Genomic DNA, 14,306 nt, shown 5'->3' with positions numbered 1-14,306 from the left:
CAGGAAACCGCTGCGTCCTGGTGGCTGTCAGAGGCGACGTCCCAACCTCCGACCGCCCGATCCTCTGCCCTGCCGGGGTTTCAAGGTCGCCGGACCTTTCAGTTTTGCCCTGGCGGGAGACCTAGGCTTCGCCTTTGGGTCCCAAAGTGTGGTCCTTCGCCCAGATCTTGAGATTCCTGTCACGCGGCCATTCACTTCCTCGACACTGTCGCCTGGTCAAGTTTCCTTCCCAAGATATTAGAGCCCGTTCCACCTATTAGACAAGTTCAACCCTTAAGAGGGTTAAGGACTCTCTCCCATCGGCCTTTCCAGTCCACGAAGCTCAGCCTTTAGGAACCCCCAGGATGGCAGTTTTATATTGATTAATAATTTGGCTTACAATTTTTTCCAACAAAACCCCAAACTCCAAGGACATCTTGTTATTGAAGGGGCAAGAGGATAGGGATTGAAGCAGCCACAGGGAAGAGGGCAAAACGAGACGATGATCTGGAATGGCCCCCATGAGGATGCGCTTCTGAGGGCTTTGCACGCGAAACCGCCGCCTCCCGGGGACATGGGACAGGGGGCCAGTTGCCGCGCCTCGGTGTCCCGCCCGGTGGAAAAGCTTCGGCCGGACGGGGGCCGCCTTGTGAGGTCGCACGCACCCGGCTGTCGCCGCGGCTCGCCACGGGGTCCGAACTTGGAGAAACGACTTCGTTTCCCCTCCTCCCCAGCCTGCTAGGGCCTGGGAATCTAGCTTTCAAAATTGGCGGGACCGGAGTTCGCCGAGCTGAGGGCGGTGCGAGGCGAGCGGCGCACGCGCAAAATGGCCTCCCGGTGCCCCGCGGCCTGGGCTCGCGAGCCGGGCCGGGCAGAACCCCACGGCGCGATCCCGGGCGGAGGGCTGGGCTGCAGCTCTTTGCAGTCCTCGGAGTGCTGCTAGTTAAAAAATAAAGCGGGGAGAAGGGTCGTTTCCTCTTTAACCCGTCTTTTCGGTGAATGCTCCCTAATTGGGAAGGCAGGTCATTTACCGGGAAAGGAAGGTCATTTTCTCCAGGCGGGCGTCCTGTGCCCTTTCCACCCGATACCCGAACAGAAGAAGCCTTTTTCTTTCCTTTTCTTTCTTTTTAAAAGCAGTTGCTCTTTCCAGCCTAATTACCCTCGCCCCCGCTTTATGTTCCAAGCCGCGCGGTGCGCTCCTGACTTCGGCTTTCTTTGAATATTTCCACTCTTGGGGGCACTTAGACCTGAGACTGGAGCCTCTAGATCGACATCGCTGACTCCAGTCACCTCTTTATCTGTCTCTATAATTTTCTCATTCCGCCCATCCCAATTTTCTACGCGTCTCGGGAGCACCCTGGTCCGCAGCCTTCCGAGGGTCAGTTGGGTTCCAGCTAACTTAGAAGGAGAGGGTCGGAGAGCGCCGAATCCGCACCGAATTTGAAATCAGGTTCCCTTTGAAGTTTGGAGTTCATGACGACCTAACAGAGCAAGAAGTAACTTTTTTAAAACATTGAAATGTAGGTGAGTCTGAGGGAACATCATTTGCTATTTTGGGGAAGTCCCTTCTAATAGCCTCTGGAAAGGGTATTTTAAGACAGGAGTCAGAAGAATGGAAGTAATTCAACTCGTTCATTGGAAGTTTTATTGAGTGCTTACTATTCCTATAGAGGGTTAAATGAGACTTCGCGTGAGTTTTCCACATGCTCTGGAACTTCTTGAGAAAACTCCCAACGATCCTGGAATAGCCTTTCCAGTGATAAATGACTTTTGATGTCGTCGACTTGATGAAGATAAAGTTGGTGGTGAAGTCTTCATGTGAGACCTCTAGAAATTGCACACTCAGAAAAAGAAACTGGTGCAAATAAAGGAAATCCGTTTCATGAACCAAAAGAAGAAAAAAACGTTAAAAAAAATTAACTGCGGAAACAGGAAACACTCGACTGTGTAAACATTTTCGGAGACTTTCATAATCAAAACTGGGCGATCTTTAAGGGAGATTTTTAAGGCGATGGAAAGGCTTCGCGGGGTATTTCCTACGTCTGATCTACTGGGAGGTTCTGCTATGTGATACTTTCTCTTCCTTGTAAAGGATCCATCTATCCGAATTCTGTGGTCCCAGTTTAATTTATTTTGGATGAATCAGGATTTTTTTTAAAAGCAGCCTTAGAAATAATCACCTGTTGTACTGTTCATTTTATACTTGAAGAAACATCCTCCAGAAATGACTTCATCTAACCCAAGAGCGTTACCTTGGAGCTGCGTTCTGTGCTCTTTACACCTTAGAAGTCTTAAAGGTATACACTTTTTTTTTCTCTTAATGGCCCTTTAAAATGTCGTTTCATCAAGACCTTTTGTTTTGGATAACACGCGAGTAAAATTGTATGGAGGAAACAATCATTGTACTTCAAAAGAACATGGAGCCTCCATTTCATGGAGCACTAAACTAAATCAGAATTTCCAACTGTCATTCCAGGGCAATGGAATACCCAGAAGAAAAAGATGTATTTTTAAAACTTTTAAAGTATAAAGAGAAATGGACAAAAATAACACTTCCATCACCTCAGGATTCTAAAGGAGACTAGATTCAATGTGCAGATTGTTTCTAAAATTAAAATCCCATCTCCTCTAAAGGTTAATTAACATAAGCTATTTTTAAAAAACCAAACATTTTCATTTCTCCTTGGCCAGTGCAAGTAGGATTTCACATGGGTTCTTTTTACGTTCCTATTAATTTTTCATACCAAAACTTTTTGATAGGCCTATACAGTGAGTGTACCAAAAGACCACAAGTGAACTGCAACTCTAATATTGGGAAAAGAATAAGAGGAAAGGATGAAGGAAAAGCCCTAATAGCTTACTCTGCCGGTTGTATTGTACCTCCAGAGGTCCTAACATTTGCACATACAAATATGGAAACGAAGCACTAAGGTTGGTAGGTGAAGTCAACTGAAGGGCAACTGTTTTTTTTCAACTCAAGAGCAATTAACGGCCGGCAATTTTAAAAGCAAAAAAGTACTTGTAAAGGGGTATGCATGTGTAAAGCAAGATAGATCACTATTTACACAACAGGAACCAGCCTCATTCTTTTTTTGCATTTAAGCTAAAATCTGTGAAATCAATTTAGGTGTTTTCTGTGGAATATTTTTAGCTCTAACTTTGTGGTATAGAATCCCAGAATACTTTTCAGAAGCAACAGCCAAACTTACAGCCGACTTTTCATGTTTCCTGCATTGACTACTAAGAGTTACAAAGTTAGCAGCTATGGGTTTTTATAAGGTTGAAATTTAAAGTGGTAGTTTAGCAAAAGTTTTAAAGCCTAATTGTCAAGCGTGATGGCTGGTTATCGAGAATAAAAAACATTGTAATCTTTCTTCTTTTTTATTTAAAGACAAATTTTAGCTGAAATATCCTTTAAAGCTTAAGCAATTTTCACATTGACTGGGGAAAAACTCCTCTTTCAAACAAAATAAATGGACATGTTTTCAAGCAGGAGAAAATAGTGTTAGGTAAGCTATAAATGCAGTATCTGATGTTTTACTAAGTAAATTCAAAAATAAATCCATAAATAGTTGAGATGTAAAGTCTTTGAGTTCTGTGTTGGTCCTACGACTTGGTTTTGTGTTAAGTCAAATGACAGTCCACTAGCACTTGAAGTTTTTAGCCTTTGAAAATATTTTTTCATTGTCTATATACATGGTCATATCCAAAGTAAAAACATCACTTGAAACTTTCATTAACTTTTTTTCTTGTCTTAGATAACATCATGAAACACTTGAGAAGAAAAGCCTAGAAAAATAAGTTAAATTCACCAAAATTGGCAAACATGAGTAACTTTTACTTCAAAGATTATAAAGTAAATAAACAGATACATCTTTCCATTGGGCTTTCAAGCAATTATACAACAAAGCATGTACTCTCAGCAACATCACTAAAACAGCAATGGATGTTCTTTAGCCTTTACCTGGTGTAATCCACAACAGGGTTTCCAAAACTTCTGCACATTGTGCTTTTCATATCAAATTTTTATTAAAGTCTTAGCTATTTTCTAAATGAATATCCTTTTTATTGGATTTTTTCCAATTACAAATGAAATTTAAATTTACATCTATAATTAGAAACAACACTTACAATGGGACTGTACAAATTTAGGTCAAAATAAAAATATATGTATTTTGTGGTTTCATAAAACTTTACTGTATCTTTAAAGAAAGCAGAAGTAACAGCAATATATGTAAAAGTAATGATTTAATGACTATAAGCAAGACAGAGCAATAGAATTGTGCTTCTTTTGCAGACAGGGGACAATGAAATGTTTAGCTACAATTTTCCCATACAAACATGAAACAATATTCATAGAGAATAAACACCCTCACAAATAACTGATGGGTGATGAACACACACCAAGTTCGACCAAAGCAAAACACAAACTGAAAATTTGGGGGATATTCATATTTTAAATTCAACATGCTCACTCTATTTAAAAACTAATACCTGTAGAAGCTCACAATAAATTGCTTCTATTTCCAGAAGTTACAGAGAGGGTATATTCCACTGTTTATAATTGTAAAAGCAATTCTTAAATTTGAGATTTCCACTATGCCACATATTAAAATAATTTTAGATAAAAATTTTCTTTCTCCAGCAATCTGGCTTATTTCAAAATCAGTCTTAGAATTACAGTGATCACTATGCATTTTAAAAACACATTAATTACCATTGTAAGCAATAGGAAATGATGACAGCATTTCCAAATTCCTTAGTGAAAAGTTTTCCTTTAATGCAGCAAATAATTTTAAAAGTAAAAGGTATTACTAGAGAAAAATCCATATTACGATAATACCAGTTGCTTCCAATGTAACAGAAGTTAGAATTAGATATCCACGTTAAAAATATTCTATGCTGATAAGGCTCAAACATAGGTATCTGCAAAGGTCGAACCAGTTGGGAGAATTTTAACAACCATCTCTGAATGCATGAAACACAATATTTTCTTTATAGTATTTATAAATATATCATACAATACTGTTTCCTGTTATGTCATATACCAATATGGCATTGTACAACAAGCATAATGCCATCTGATTCTTACAAAAGCGAATCATTTAAACAAGTCAGTAAAATAAACGGTAGTACCCGCTTTTAGGCATACAGATTGTAAAACTGAAGTTACTTTCCTTTGATCGGTTTTTCGTAGCAACAGAGAAGTAAAAAATCGAACAGGAATCAAAATGGCTAAATATGCGAGAAATTGTTATTCACAGTGACATGGCTACATAGAATGCATTATTCTATGCATATTCTTTCCATTTGTTGAGTTTCAAGATAAAAAGCACTTGTTTTCTACAGATTCACAAAACAGCATAATAACAAGAACAATCAAGGAGGATGTAATGGAGGTTTCGTTAGTTGAGATTAACAAACTACGGCCCAATGTTTATATCCACTGCAGAAGATTTTCAAATCCAAACAATGGTGACAGAAACCATTACACATCGGTCCTAACACAGAAAAACATCTTGCCTGCTTTCTCTGAAACTAATTCTTCCGAGAAATGATCTTTCTTTTTCATTAACGTCCATATGAATATCACATCTAGTCCATCTTTTATAGTCAAATTTAACTTCACTACAAAAGAAAGCAAATTGGACGATAGTCACATGTATTAGCATCTATAAAGCTGTAATGGCATGAAGATATCTATATAAATCAAGGGTTTAAAATTTCTTTTTCCCTCAACAGTCTCAGGTATCAACCAGAAGAAGTTGCTGACGACCCATTTACTGATGATTTTCGAGGTCTATTGGCAAAGGAAGATTGGTGGTTACCGCTGGGGCTGCTGCTGGTTCCATTCATAGTACTGGAAATGTGAGGAAACTGAGGATGAGGAGACTGGACTGGAGTGCTGGGACTGGGCAAACAGGAAGAGGTGGAGGGGATACCTCCTGCTGGGCTGTTGGCCTTGTCACTCCCAGAGTCACTTTCCAGTTCTCCAGTGTTTGTCAGTCCATCTCTCTGATGACTGATCTTCATTCTTTTACAAGTAGGTCGAACTCTGTATTTCAAAGGAAGTGGGCCATTCTACAAAGTTAAGAGGGGGGAAAAAAATCAGTCTTAAATCTTTAAGTACAGTTTACCAAAATAATCTATGAGCATCAGGTATGCTTAGTTACCCTTCTCCAGGTATAAATGTAGGCAATATCCATTAGTGTATAGTAATCTTTTAAAGGTTCCTCTTCATACATGACATCAATCTGTTAATAAACAACACTTCAATTATTAAGCATCACAAAGAATTATGGTGAATATAGATTTTCTGATCATCTAAATATAATCCAAAAATGATTAAAAAAAAAAAAACGCTTTTAAAAAACACTTTCTCCAAACATTTGGACAAAGCAAGAATCCCTCTTGGAACTTCAAATGAGGAAAAACTTCTTGAAATCATTAATGGATTTGCTTTCATAGCATAAAACAGGATCCACACCAAACATTTTAAGAGTTATTTTCAAATAAAGTACCAAGTTAAAAAAAAAAAAAATGTTGCTTTTTTGCGTTTAGAATGCAAAAAGAAAAAGGTCACTGAATTTTTTAAAAAAGCATTTACATAAAATGCATGAAAACCATAAAGTAGATACCTGGAAAGTATTAGGTATGTCCATTTTACTTCTGAGAAACTTTCTTAGGTGCATCACAGTCATTGCTGCTGGGCATCGTAAATATCTTTTATCATTCACCTAAAAGCATATTTAAGAAAAGTTAATTTTTTTTAAATTCCTAACTTTAAGATTTTTTTTAAGTCAATTAGATAGATGTTTGAGTATGATAAAAGGTACTAACACCAAAGCTGAGATTTGACTGTTCTCAACTATACTTTGAATGTGCTATTATTATAAATACTAGATGAACAGATTCCTTCAGTATATCAAAGCATTAAATAGTACTGAAAATATTTTGTAAGAATAGTAATTATATATAAATCCCATCTGTTAACTATCAGATATAGGTCAACTCTAAAACATCAAATATGATGATTTTCTTCTATTTGATAGGATCATCCTACCCTAGGATATTCGAAAGGGCAACATACACTCTCATAAAGTCGAGAATCTAAACAATGTGTTTTGGTCCATGGAACCTACCTCCTCCTTAGATTTCTCCTTGTCCTTGTTTATTTTCCGATCCAATCTAAGAAACAAATAATTTATTAAGCAAACAATGTATCTAATAAATATATTAGCATAAAACATATTTCCTAAAGAATTTACCTGTTCTGGTCAAAGAATTCAATGGATAAACTTATTATCTCATCATCAGTAATAATTCTCTTATCTTCGTCAGCAACTTCTCCTCTATCTTCGTTAGAGCCATTGGCAGCTATAAAGACATTTTAAAATTCAATTTTTAATATTTAAACATTTAAATGAAATATTGCATACATAGAAGCATGGAACTGTACTTTAAACTTAGTTTTAATAAATTACTGAATAAGTTCTCCCTCCAAATAAAATGTCTTTCCCATTCCAAAGAGTTTACCATCAGCTGAAGGATGAGCGGCATAAAAATCCCTTCTTCTCTTCATTTCATCTAAAGAGAGTAAAAAGACAAATATTTGGTATAGCAAGAAAAACCGGTAAATACTTTTAAAATGTTTACTTTTAAGCAAGTTACTCACTTTTGAAAAGCCCTGGAACTAATTTGTATACAATATCTTGAAGAGTTTTATCTGACCTGAGAGAATAAATTAGAAAATAAGTTTTCAATATAGCAAAAACTATAAATGTTCATACATTTCAACACATTCTTTGTTTTGTGTTATAGAATTTAACTTGATTGTGACACTGTCTATAACTACATCAACATAATTATGGGGATAAAAGTTCTTTATGTGGTAGAACTGTCTTAAATTAGTAGAAGAATATTTCATTTTACATTCACTAATAAATTCTTCACATTTCGCTAAGAGAAGTGTGCTTTTCAAATGACCAAACTAGCTAATATGAAAGAGAACAAAGAAGAGAGAATGGAAGCAGTTTAAACACATTCACTCTTGCCTGTCACAAGGTCAATAAAGCAATGCAAAAATGGAAAACTAATTCGATTTCTAAAAGATGGTTAAAAAAACTTAGAATCTGTTTAGTCATCATTAAAACGGCCAAGAAATGAAGGGGGCTACCCTCTACAAAACATGCATATCAGATGGGGACTGAAGAGTAAATTTTGTGTGAAGAAATAAACAAATTCAACAATTTTTGAATATTTATGTATAGATTTATAATTTATTACGTACTACAATTCCAATAAAAATTATAAACAATGATTTTTAAACATTTTCTTACCTTATATTCAGTAGTGGTCTGGTTTTGTGAACTTGGACATCACAGATAGGACAATACTTGCTGGTCTCCAGGTAACGCACAATACACGTTTTACAGACTAGAAGTAAAAACACAAATTTTTTACAGTTCAGGAATTAGATGCTAAACAATAAAATCAGTGTCAGAAACAGAGAACAAGTAGTAACAAAATGGTAACTGCCAAAAGGTATTTATAATTAAACAAACTCAGTTGATAGCCTGAGAATACTTACACAATAATATTTTATTGTATGCATTAACAAAAAAGTCATTAAATACAAGAGAAGAAAACAACTTCTTCACTTTGCACCAGCATTCTTAAGGACAGCCAGAATTGTTAGTTTTCAAATTTCAGGACAAGATGTTAAATATGCATGACACAAAAAGGTCTAAAACTTGGTACTCACAGGAATGTAGACATTCTATTATGGTTGTGGCATCAATGAAGTACCCTCCACAAAGCACACACATTAGGTGGGGATTTAGCTCAGTGATCTTGATTCTGGTTGTTCGATGCATTTCTGCTTGATAAAAGATCCTGCAAGACAAAGTAATACTGGCTATAATTCACAGAAAGAGAATCGAGATTATCTCCAACTCCCAGGAACCATACGCTCTCAAATGTTGGAGAAGTTGATAAAATGCATTTTTAACACTGTACAGCAGGATTGTCCCAACGTCTTCTACATAAGGAATTCACCGATCAGACCTCGATCAGTTCTACTGAAAAGATGAAAAAGAATCCAAGAAAAGTAGTATCTGGTCCCTCAGGTCATTCCAGGAGGGAGAAGAAAAGGTCTGAGGTGGGGGCTGGGAGCTGAGAGTTATTCGGGTCTCTTTCTTCCATTTGTCCTCCAGCCCAGCAGCCCCACGGCTGCTGCAGATGCAATACACTCCCCGCAGATATTTACCAACCGCGAGGGGTTGTTCCAGGACTCCAAATTTATCGTAAAACTTCCTTATGGCTCTTCGATCGAAAATCCAGGAGCATGCCCCCGCTTCCCGGGGGTTCCGGTTGTTTTAGGCGGTTCCAGCCACCAGAACCTGGCACGTTTAGACGCGATACAAAGGGAAAGCAAATTCTGCTCTATCTGCATCCCTGGCATTTCCGGAGCTGGGTGCTCGGGCCGCAGGAGAAGCACCTCGAGTCGGCCTCGGGCTGGGGCCTGAGCGCGCGGACGCCCGGGGGCCGGGATGCGAGGGGCGGATCCGGCGGCGCCCGGGGCTCCGTCTCGCTCCGGATTCGGAACTTGCCTCTGTCGGGGTTTCCATAGCAACTTACACTTACACTTGGCATCCGGCCACCGCTGCAACTCCGCGCGCGGAGCCGGGCCGAGCCCGGAGCTTCGGCGGGCGTGCGGGGCTGCCGGGCGGCGGCGGCGGCGGGCACGGGGGAGGGGCCGGCACAGCGCGGGGGCGGGGCCGGCGCGGGGGCGGGGTGGGGTGCAGGCGCGCGGCGCGGGGGTGGGGCGGCCCCACGAGGCCCCCTGACGTTGGGGAGCAGGATCTCGAGCGGGGCGACCCGGTAGGCAGCCCGGGGGACCCTGGAGCGTAAAGTGGTAAAGAAAAATGCAAACCGCACTCTCGGCCATTTCGGACACTCTTGGGGGCCTCTTTCCATGTGGACTCGGCGCGAAGAGATTCTTTCAGATCTTGACACGGTCTCTCCAGTTAGCAATCACTAGGTCAAAATTTTCACGAAGGGATCTTTTGAGAATTGCCAACTGTGCACTTAGCCCGAAACCATCAGGGCTCAAATTGCAGAGATGTTTATTGAAATGAACCTCTTTAATGCTTTCTTCTCTGGTAGGAAGTTCTTCTGCAGATTAGATGAGCGATACAAAGTTTTGGAAAGGCTGAAAACTGAAATCTGTTTTACCGCAGAGAAGGCGAGTACAAAGCCTTGTGTTTTACCTGAACTATGCTGGATGGAGACAAGAAAAACTACTTGAATCGACGATAGTGACAATAAGTTAAAGAACCATGTGACCAGCCCATTCCCAACGCTAAATCAACACCTTGTCAGCCCTGAGCATCCATAGCAGAGAAAAACAAATGTCATTTTCTCAGCCTAACCTCCAGGCAAACCTCCACACAATGAAATGACATCCCCAACAGATATCATATATTATAGAAAAGTCACGGGGGGGGTGGCGGGGGGAACTGTCAGCAACAATACGCCAGTGGACAATAAGGGAAGTCAATTACTTCGTGCAGTATGCTCGAAAAATGCATTTCTTACTCCCACTTCATTCATTTCAGAATCTGGGATAAGACCAAGCTTCCAGATTTCTCTGAAGCACATTCTCAAAGCTGCCTTGAATAGAAATCTAGGAACTGGTGAAACTTGAAGATGCATCTGAGGTTTTAATTCTCAGGGAATTTCAATGCAGAAGAGAGAAATACTAATCAACACAGCTCAATGGCTGAAACTAAAAGCTTTGGAGTACCGGGGGGGGGGGGATGGTAAAAAACAAAACAAAGCCTCTTTTATAAAAAGGGACCACAGTGGCAACCAGTGACTTCAACCAGAAAAACGTCATGTGTGACTCCTTAGTTATCTTTGGAAGACTTGTTTAGAGGAATATTGTCAACATATTGTTACTATGGGGTTACAGAGGAGTTGTGGGTGGAGCAGTGTCCCTAAAGAGTAGCAATATTTAATTCTATTGTACTTGGTGATTAAAGACAAGCCTTCTAGGTTCTGAAAGAAAACGCCCCTTGTGAAACAGCAGGACCTTTCCTATATAGATAGTTAGCAAGGTGATACTTCTGTCTCCATGTGAAAGCATCATACTAATGCCGGGATCCTGAAGTTCAGGAAGGGGCATTAATAAAAACAGCTGCCTGAATTTCTCCTCTATATAAAACCAACACCAAACACAAATATTAAGACAGAAAACAATCAGATTTAAGTCTCATGTACTTGACCAAAACCTTTTCAAATTCATCTTAAGTCTTAATTCACACAACTCCTTTACTTCAATTCAGAAGAATTTGGCCACAACCCTATAACCATTTATAGTGCTAGTAAGTATCACTTTGTTACTTGTGTAAGAATCAGTTCTTTATCTTTTTATACCACTTGAAAGCACTGGCAGCCTAATAAAGACTTTCAAAACATCTGACATGTTTGATAAGAGTTTCAGAAACAATCTCTTGCACCTTAGAAAGGAAAACCTTCTAGGTTCCACCACAGACATTGCCAGTTAAGCAAGCAAAAAGGTACCAAACATACTATGGAAAAATACTCAATAGTTAAAACTTCTCATTATAACATACTTAGTTGGGGCAGTCAGTTTAGTTGGAGGCCTAACACCAGTCATGTCAAAATGAAGGAAAACAGAAGCAAGTTCTTATGTTAACAATCAGCTTGACTATTGCAGTCTAAGAAATGCAAATGAACTCCATAACCCCAGTTGGAGCTCCCAGCCCAATACAAGTATGGGTAAAGTTGGGGTTAACTTGACTCCTACGGAGAATTTCACCTTTTAGGGGCACTGAATGCACATCCAAGAACTTAATGGTAGAGCATTAATGGACTTAAGTACAACTAACTGCTCAATTTTCTTACAGAAGCGTGTGTGTATGCATGTGTGTATACAAACACACACATGCATATACAGTGGCTTAATGGCTTTAAAGATACTGTTACTAGGCATAAATTTATACAGGTAGGTTATTTCAAACACCTTTGCACTTTGGTGCAGATGTATGGAAATGAACTTAATTATTTAAAAATTTATAAATTTACTCATAAAATCAACCTCAAAGGAATTCTACTTAAAACTCAAATGTTAATATAGTCTTAAGCTGGCATATGCTGTTAACAATTGGCATCCTTAAGTTTCTAGACTTTAGTGTGGCTTATGTTTCCAGAACATGGGGGTTAAGGTTCCTATAAAACATAAGTTGAACTACACATAACATTCTAGGCATCACCAACCTACATTTGGATTTGAATAAATATGCCCAGCATTTTGCCTACTTTCTGGGAAGGGGTTAATACATGCTTCTATTTCAGATACTGAACCGTGACCACTAAGCCCACTAAATCCTTTTATTGCAATTGGGAATGATCAAAGGCTCTATACTTGTTTACTTCCAATTATTAACTGTAAATCTCTAGGAAAAAGATCGTGCTACATGGCTGTCAAACCCAAAAGACTGCATAAACATATGCCATCAACTTTTTAGTGCTCCTTTCTCCAAAGCATCTCTTCACCACATGACCTATGCTGACATTTAGCAAAACCTATAAAACGTTGTAGACTTAAGTCATGGTTCTAAGTGCATCCCATACCAGAGGTGGAAAAAAAAACAAAACTGTAGTCTCTGAGACGGGAAAAAAAAGAAAAAGAGGAAAAAAGAGAGGAAACCTCTTGCAAGACTAACGTCCACTCACCATCATCACTCCAAAAAAAGCTCCAAATTTGAAATGCCCACTTTCCATTGAGCACCTCCGAAGTAATATTTGAAGAACTTATCCGAGACTCTCAACAAATAACACCTTGAAAACTTTACCATTTTAAACACAAACGCAGGAGACCTTGGAAACAACTGGGAACCGCCATCTTACAAGCCATCTAAATTCACCCAAGTGTCCCTCCAACTTAAGTTAATAACATTTTTGTTCGGGCTTCTTCCAGCCTAACATCCACCTTGGAGGGATCGCGGCCCCCCAAGCAACCCGTCCCTATAAAATGGGGGCGTTCTCTGGCTGTTTAAACCCCTCCAAAGCCCTTTCTTCGGGAGAGGAGGGAAGCCACTTGACCCAAGCAGCTCCCGATTTCAGGCACCCGTCCCCGTTTCATCAAAATCTACCTCTCAACAAAGGGCGCCGTGGCCGGGAGAGCCGCAGAGGCTGCAAATAGAAGTATTCTTCTCGGGGGCCATGTGCGTCGCGAGGGTGTAGAGGGGCGCTCGGGGGAGAAAGGAACTAAAACGTGGGGCCGCGCGCGGCGCGTCCGGGCTGGAGCGGGCGGCGGCTGGAGCGGCGCCGAGGCCGGCTGGCGGCGGCGGCGCGGCGCGGGCTGCGGGTCGGTCCCGGCGCCGCGGGAGTCGGCGGGCGGCGGCGGGCGCGCGCTCGCGGGCGCGGGCGGCGCGCGGGGCCGGGCGGCGCGCGGGGCCGGCGGGCGGCGGCGGGCGGCGGCGCGGGGCTCGGCGCCCACGCTGTCAGCGCCCTCCCGGCCGGCGCGGGCGAGGCGCGGTGGGGGGGGGCCGTTCCCCGTCCACCCGCGGCCGGCCTGAGTCCCGCGCGGCCCCCGCCGCCCCCAGGCCCCGTCCCGGAGGCGCCTCGCCTCCTACGTACCCGGAAAAAGCAGCCGGCGAGAGGCGATCGAAGCGGGCGGAAAAGACAATGAAAGTTAAAAGTCGTTCAGCAGAAAATGAATGTGAGCCAAGCGGCCATCTTGAAGCGAGCTGCAGACGCCGCTGTCAATGGGCAACGAGCGCAGCCGAGAGGAGCGGCGGCCGCCGCGCTCGGCTCATGCTGCCTCCCGAGCCCGGCCTCCTCCTCCTCCTCCTCCTCCGCCTTGGCCTCCTCCTCCTCTGCGGCCTCCTCCTCCTCCTCCTCGGCCTCCAACGCCTCCTCCTCCTGGGCCTCCTCCTCCTCCTCCTCGGCCGCCGCCGCCGCCTCCTCCCGCTCCGCACTCGGGGGAGGGAGCGCGCGGAGGGGGCGCGATCAGTATTATTCTGCGGGGCTGGGAGGTGTTTCTAATCCGGATCGGGGCTCCCTCGCCAACATCCCCATTGTCTCGCCCTGATCTCTGCCTTTAATACTACGATTATTATTTCATAGTTGCCGTTGGGGGGGAGGAGGGCGGGTGGGGGACGCCGTGTGTGTGCGTGCGGAGAGGCGGGGGGAGGGGAAGAAGGCTGAGGACGGGGGAGGGGAGGGTGGAAAAAAAAATGCACCGCTGAAGGCAGAGTGGAAACTGACACCGGCTCCAAAATGGCTCAGAGTCCGCC

At 42.0% G+C, this 14,306-nt stretch overlaps 1 protein-coding gene across 10 annotated transcripts; it reads right to left on the bottom strand.

The window, feature by feature from the left end:
- Positions 1-1,610: 1,610 nt before the first annotated feature.
- Positions 1,611-13,888, bottom strand: BMI1 (BMI1 proto-oncogene, polycomb ring finger). Of its 10 annotated transcripts, none has more exons than XM_081556722.1 (11): positions 13,648-13,888; positions 8,744-8,874; positions 8,319-8,415; positions 7,655-7,710; positions 7,516-7,566; positions 7,248-7,356; positions 7,122-7,167; positions 6,618-6,716; positions 6,153-6,233; positions 5,922-6,060; positions 1,611-1,834 (listed from the first exon to the last, which is right to left on the bottom strand). In XM_081556722.1, exons 2-11 carry the CDS (start codon positions 8,853-8,855, stop codon positions 1,794-1,796), a joined length of 831 nt encoding a protein of 276 aa, XP_081412848.1. In that variant the 5' UTR covers positions 8,856-8,874; positions 13,648-13,888; the 3' UTR covers positions 1,611-1,793. The 10 variants fall into 10 exon arrangements, with proteins under 10 accessions (XP_081412848.1, XP_081412849.1, XP_081412850.1 ...); XM_081556723.1 differs by lacking the exon at positions 1,611-1,834 and adding an exon at positions 3,797-5,839; XM_081556724.1 differs by lacking the exons at positions 1,611-1,834; positions 13,648-13,888 and adding exons at positions 3,797-5,839; positions 13,161-13,402.
- Positions 13,889-14,306: the final 418 nt, after the last annotated feature.

This window comes from Giraffa tippelskirchi, chromosome 13 (assembly GCF_054371585.1).
Source record: "Giraffa tippelskirchi isolate mGirTip1 chromosome 13, T2T-mGirTip1v1.2.pri, whole genome shotgun sequence".
In the NCBI taxonomy this organism is placed as follows: Eukaryota; Metazoa; Chordata; class Mammalia; order Artiodactyla; family Giraffidae; genus Giraffa; species Giraffa tippelskirchi.
The sequence above is the reverse complement of the archived record's forward strand: the minus strand, read 5'-3'. Positions and strand labels throughout refer to the sequence as shown.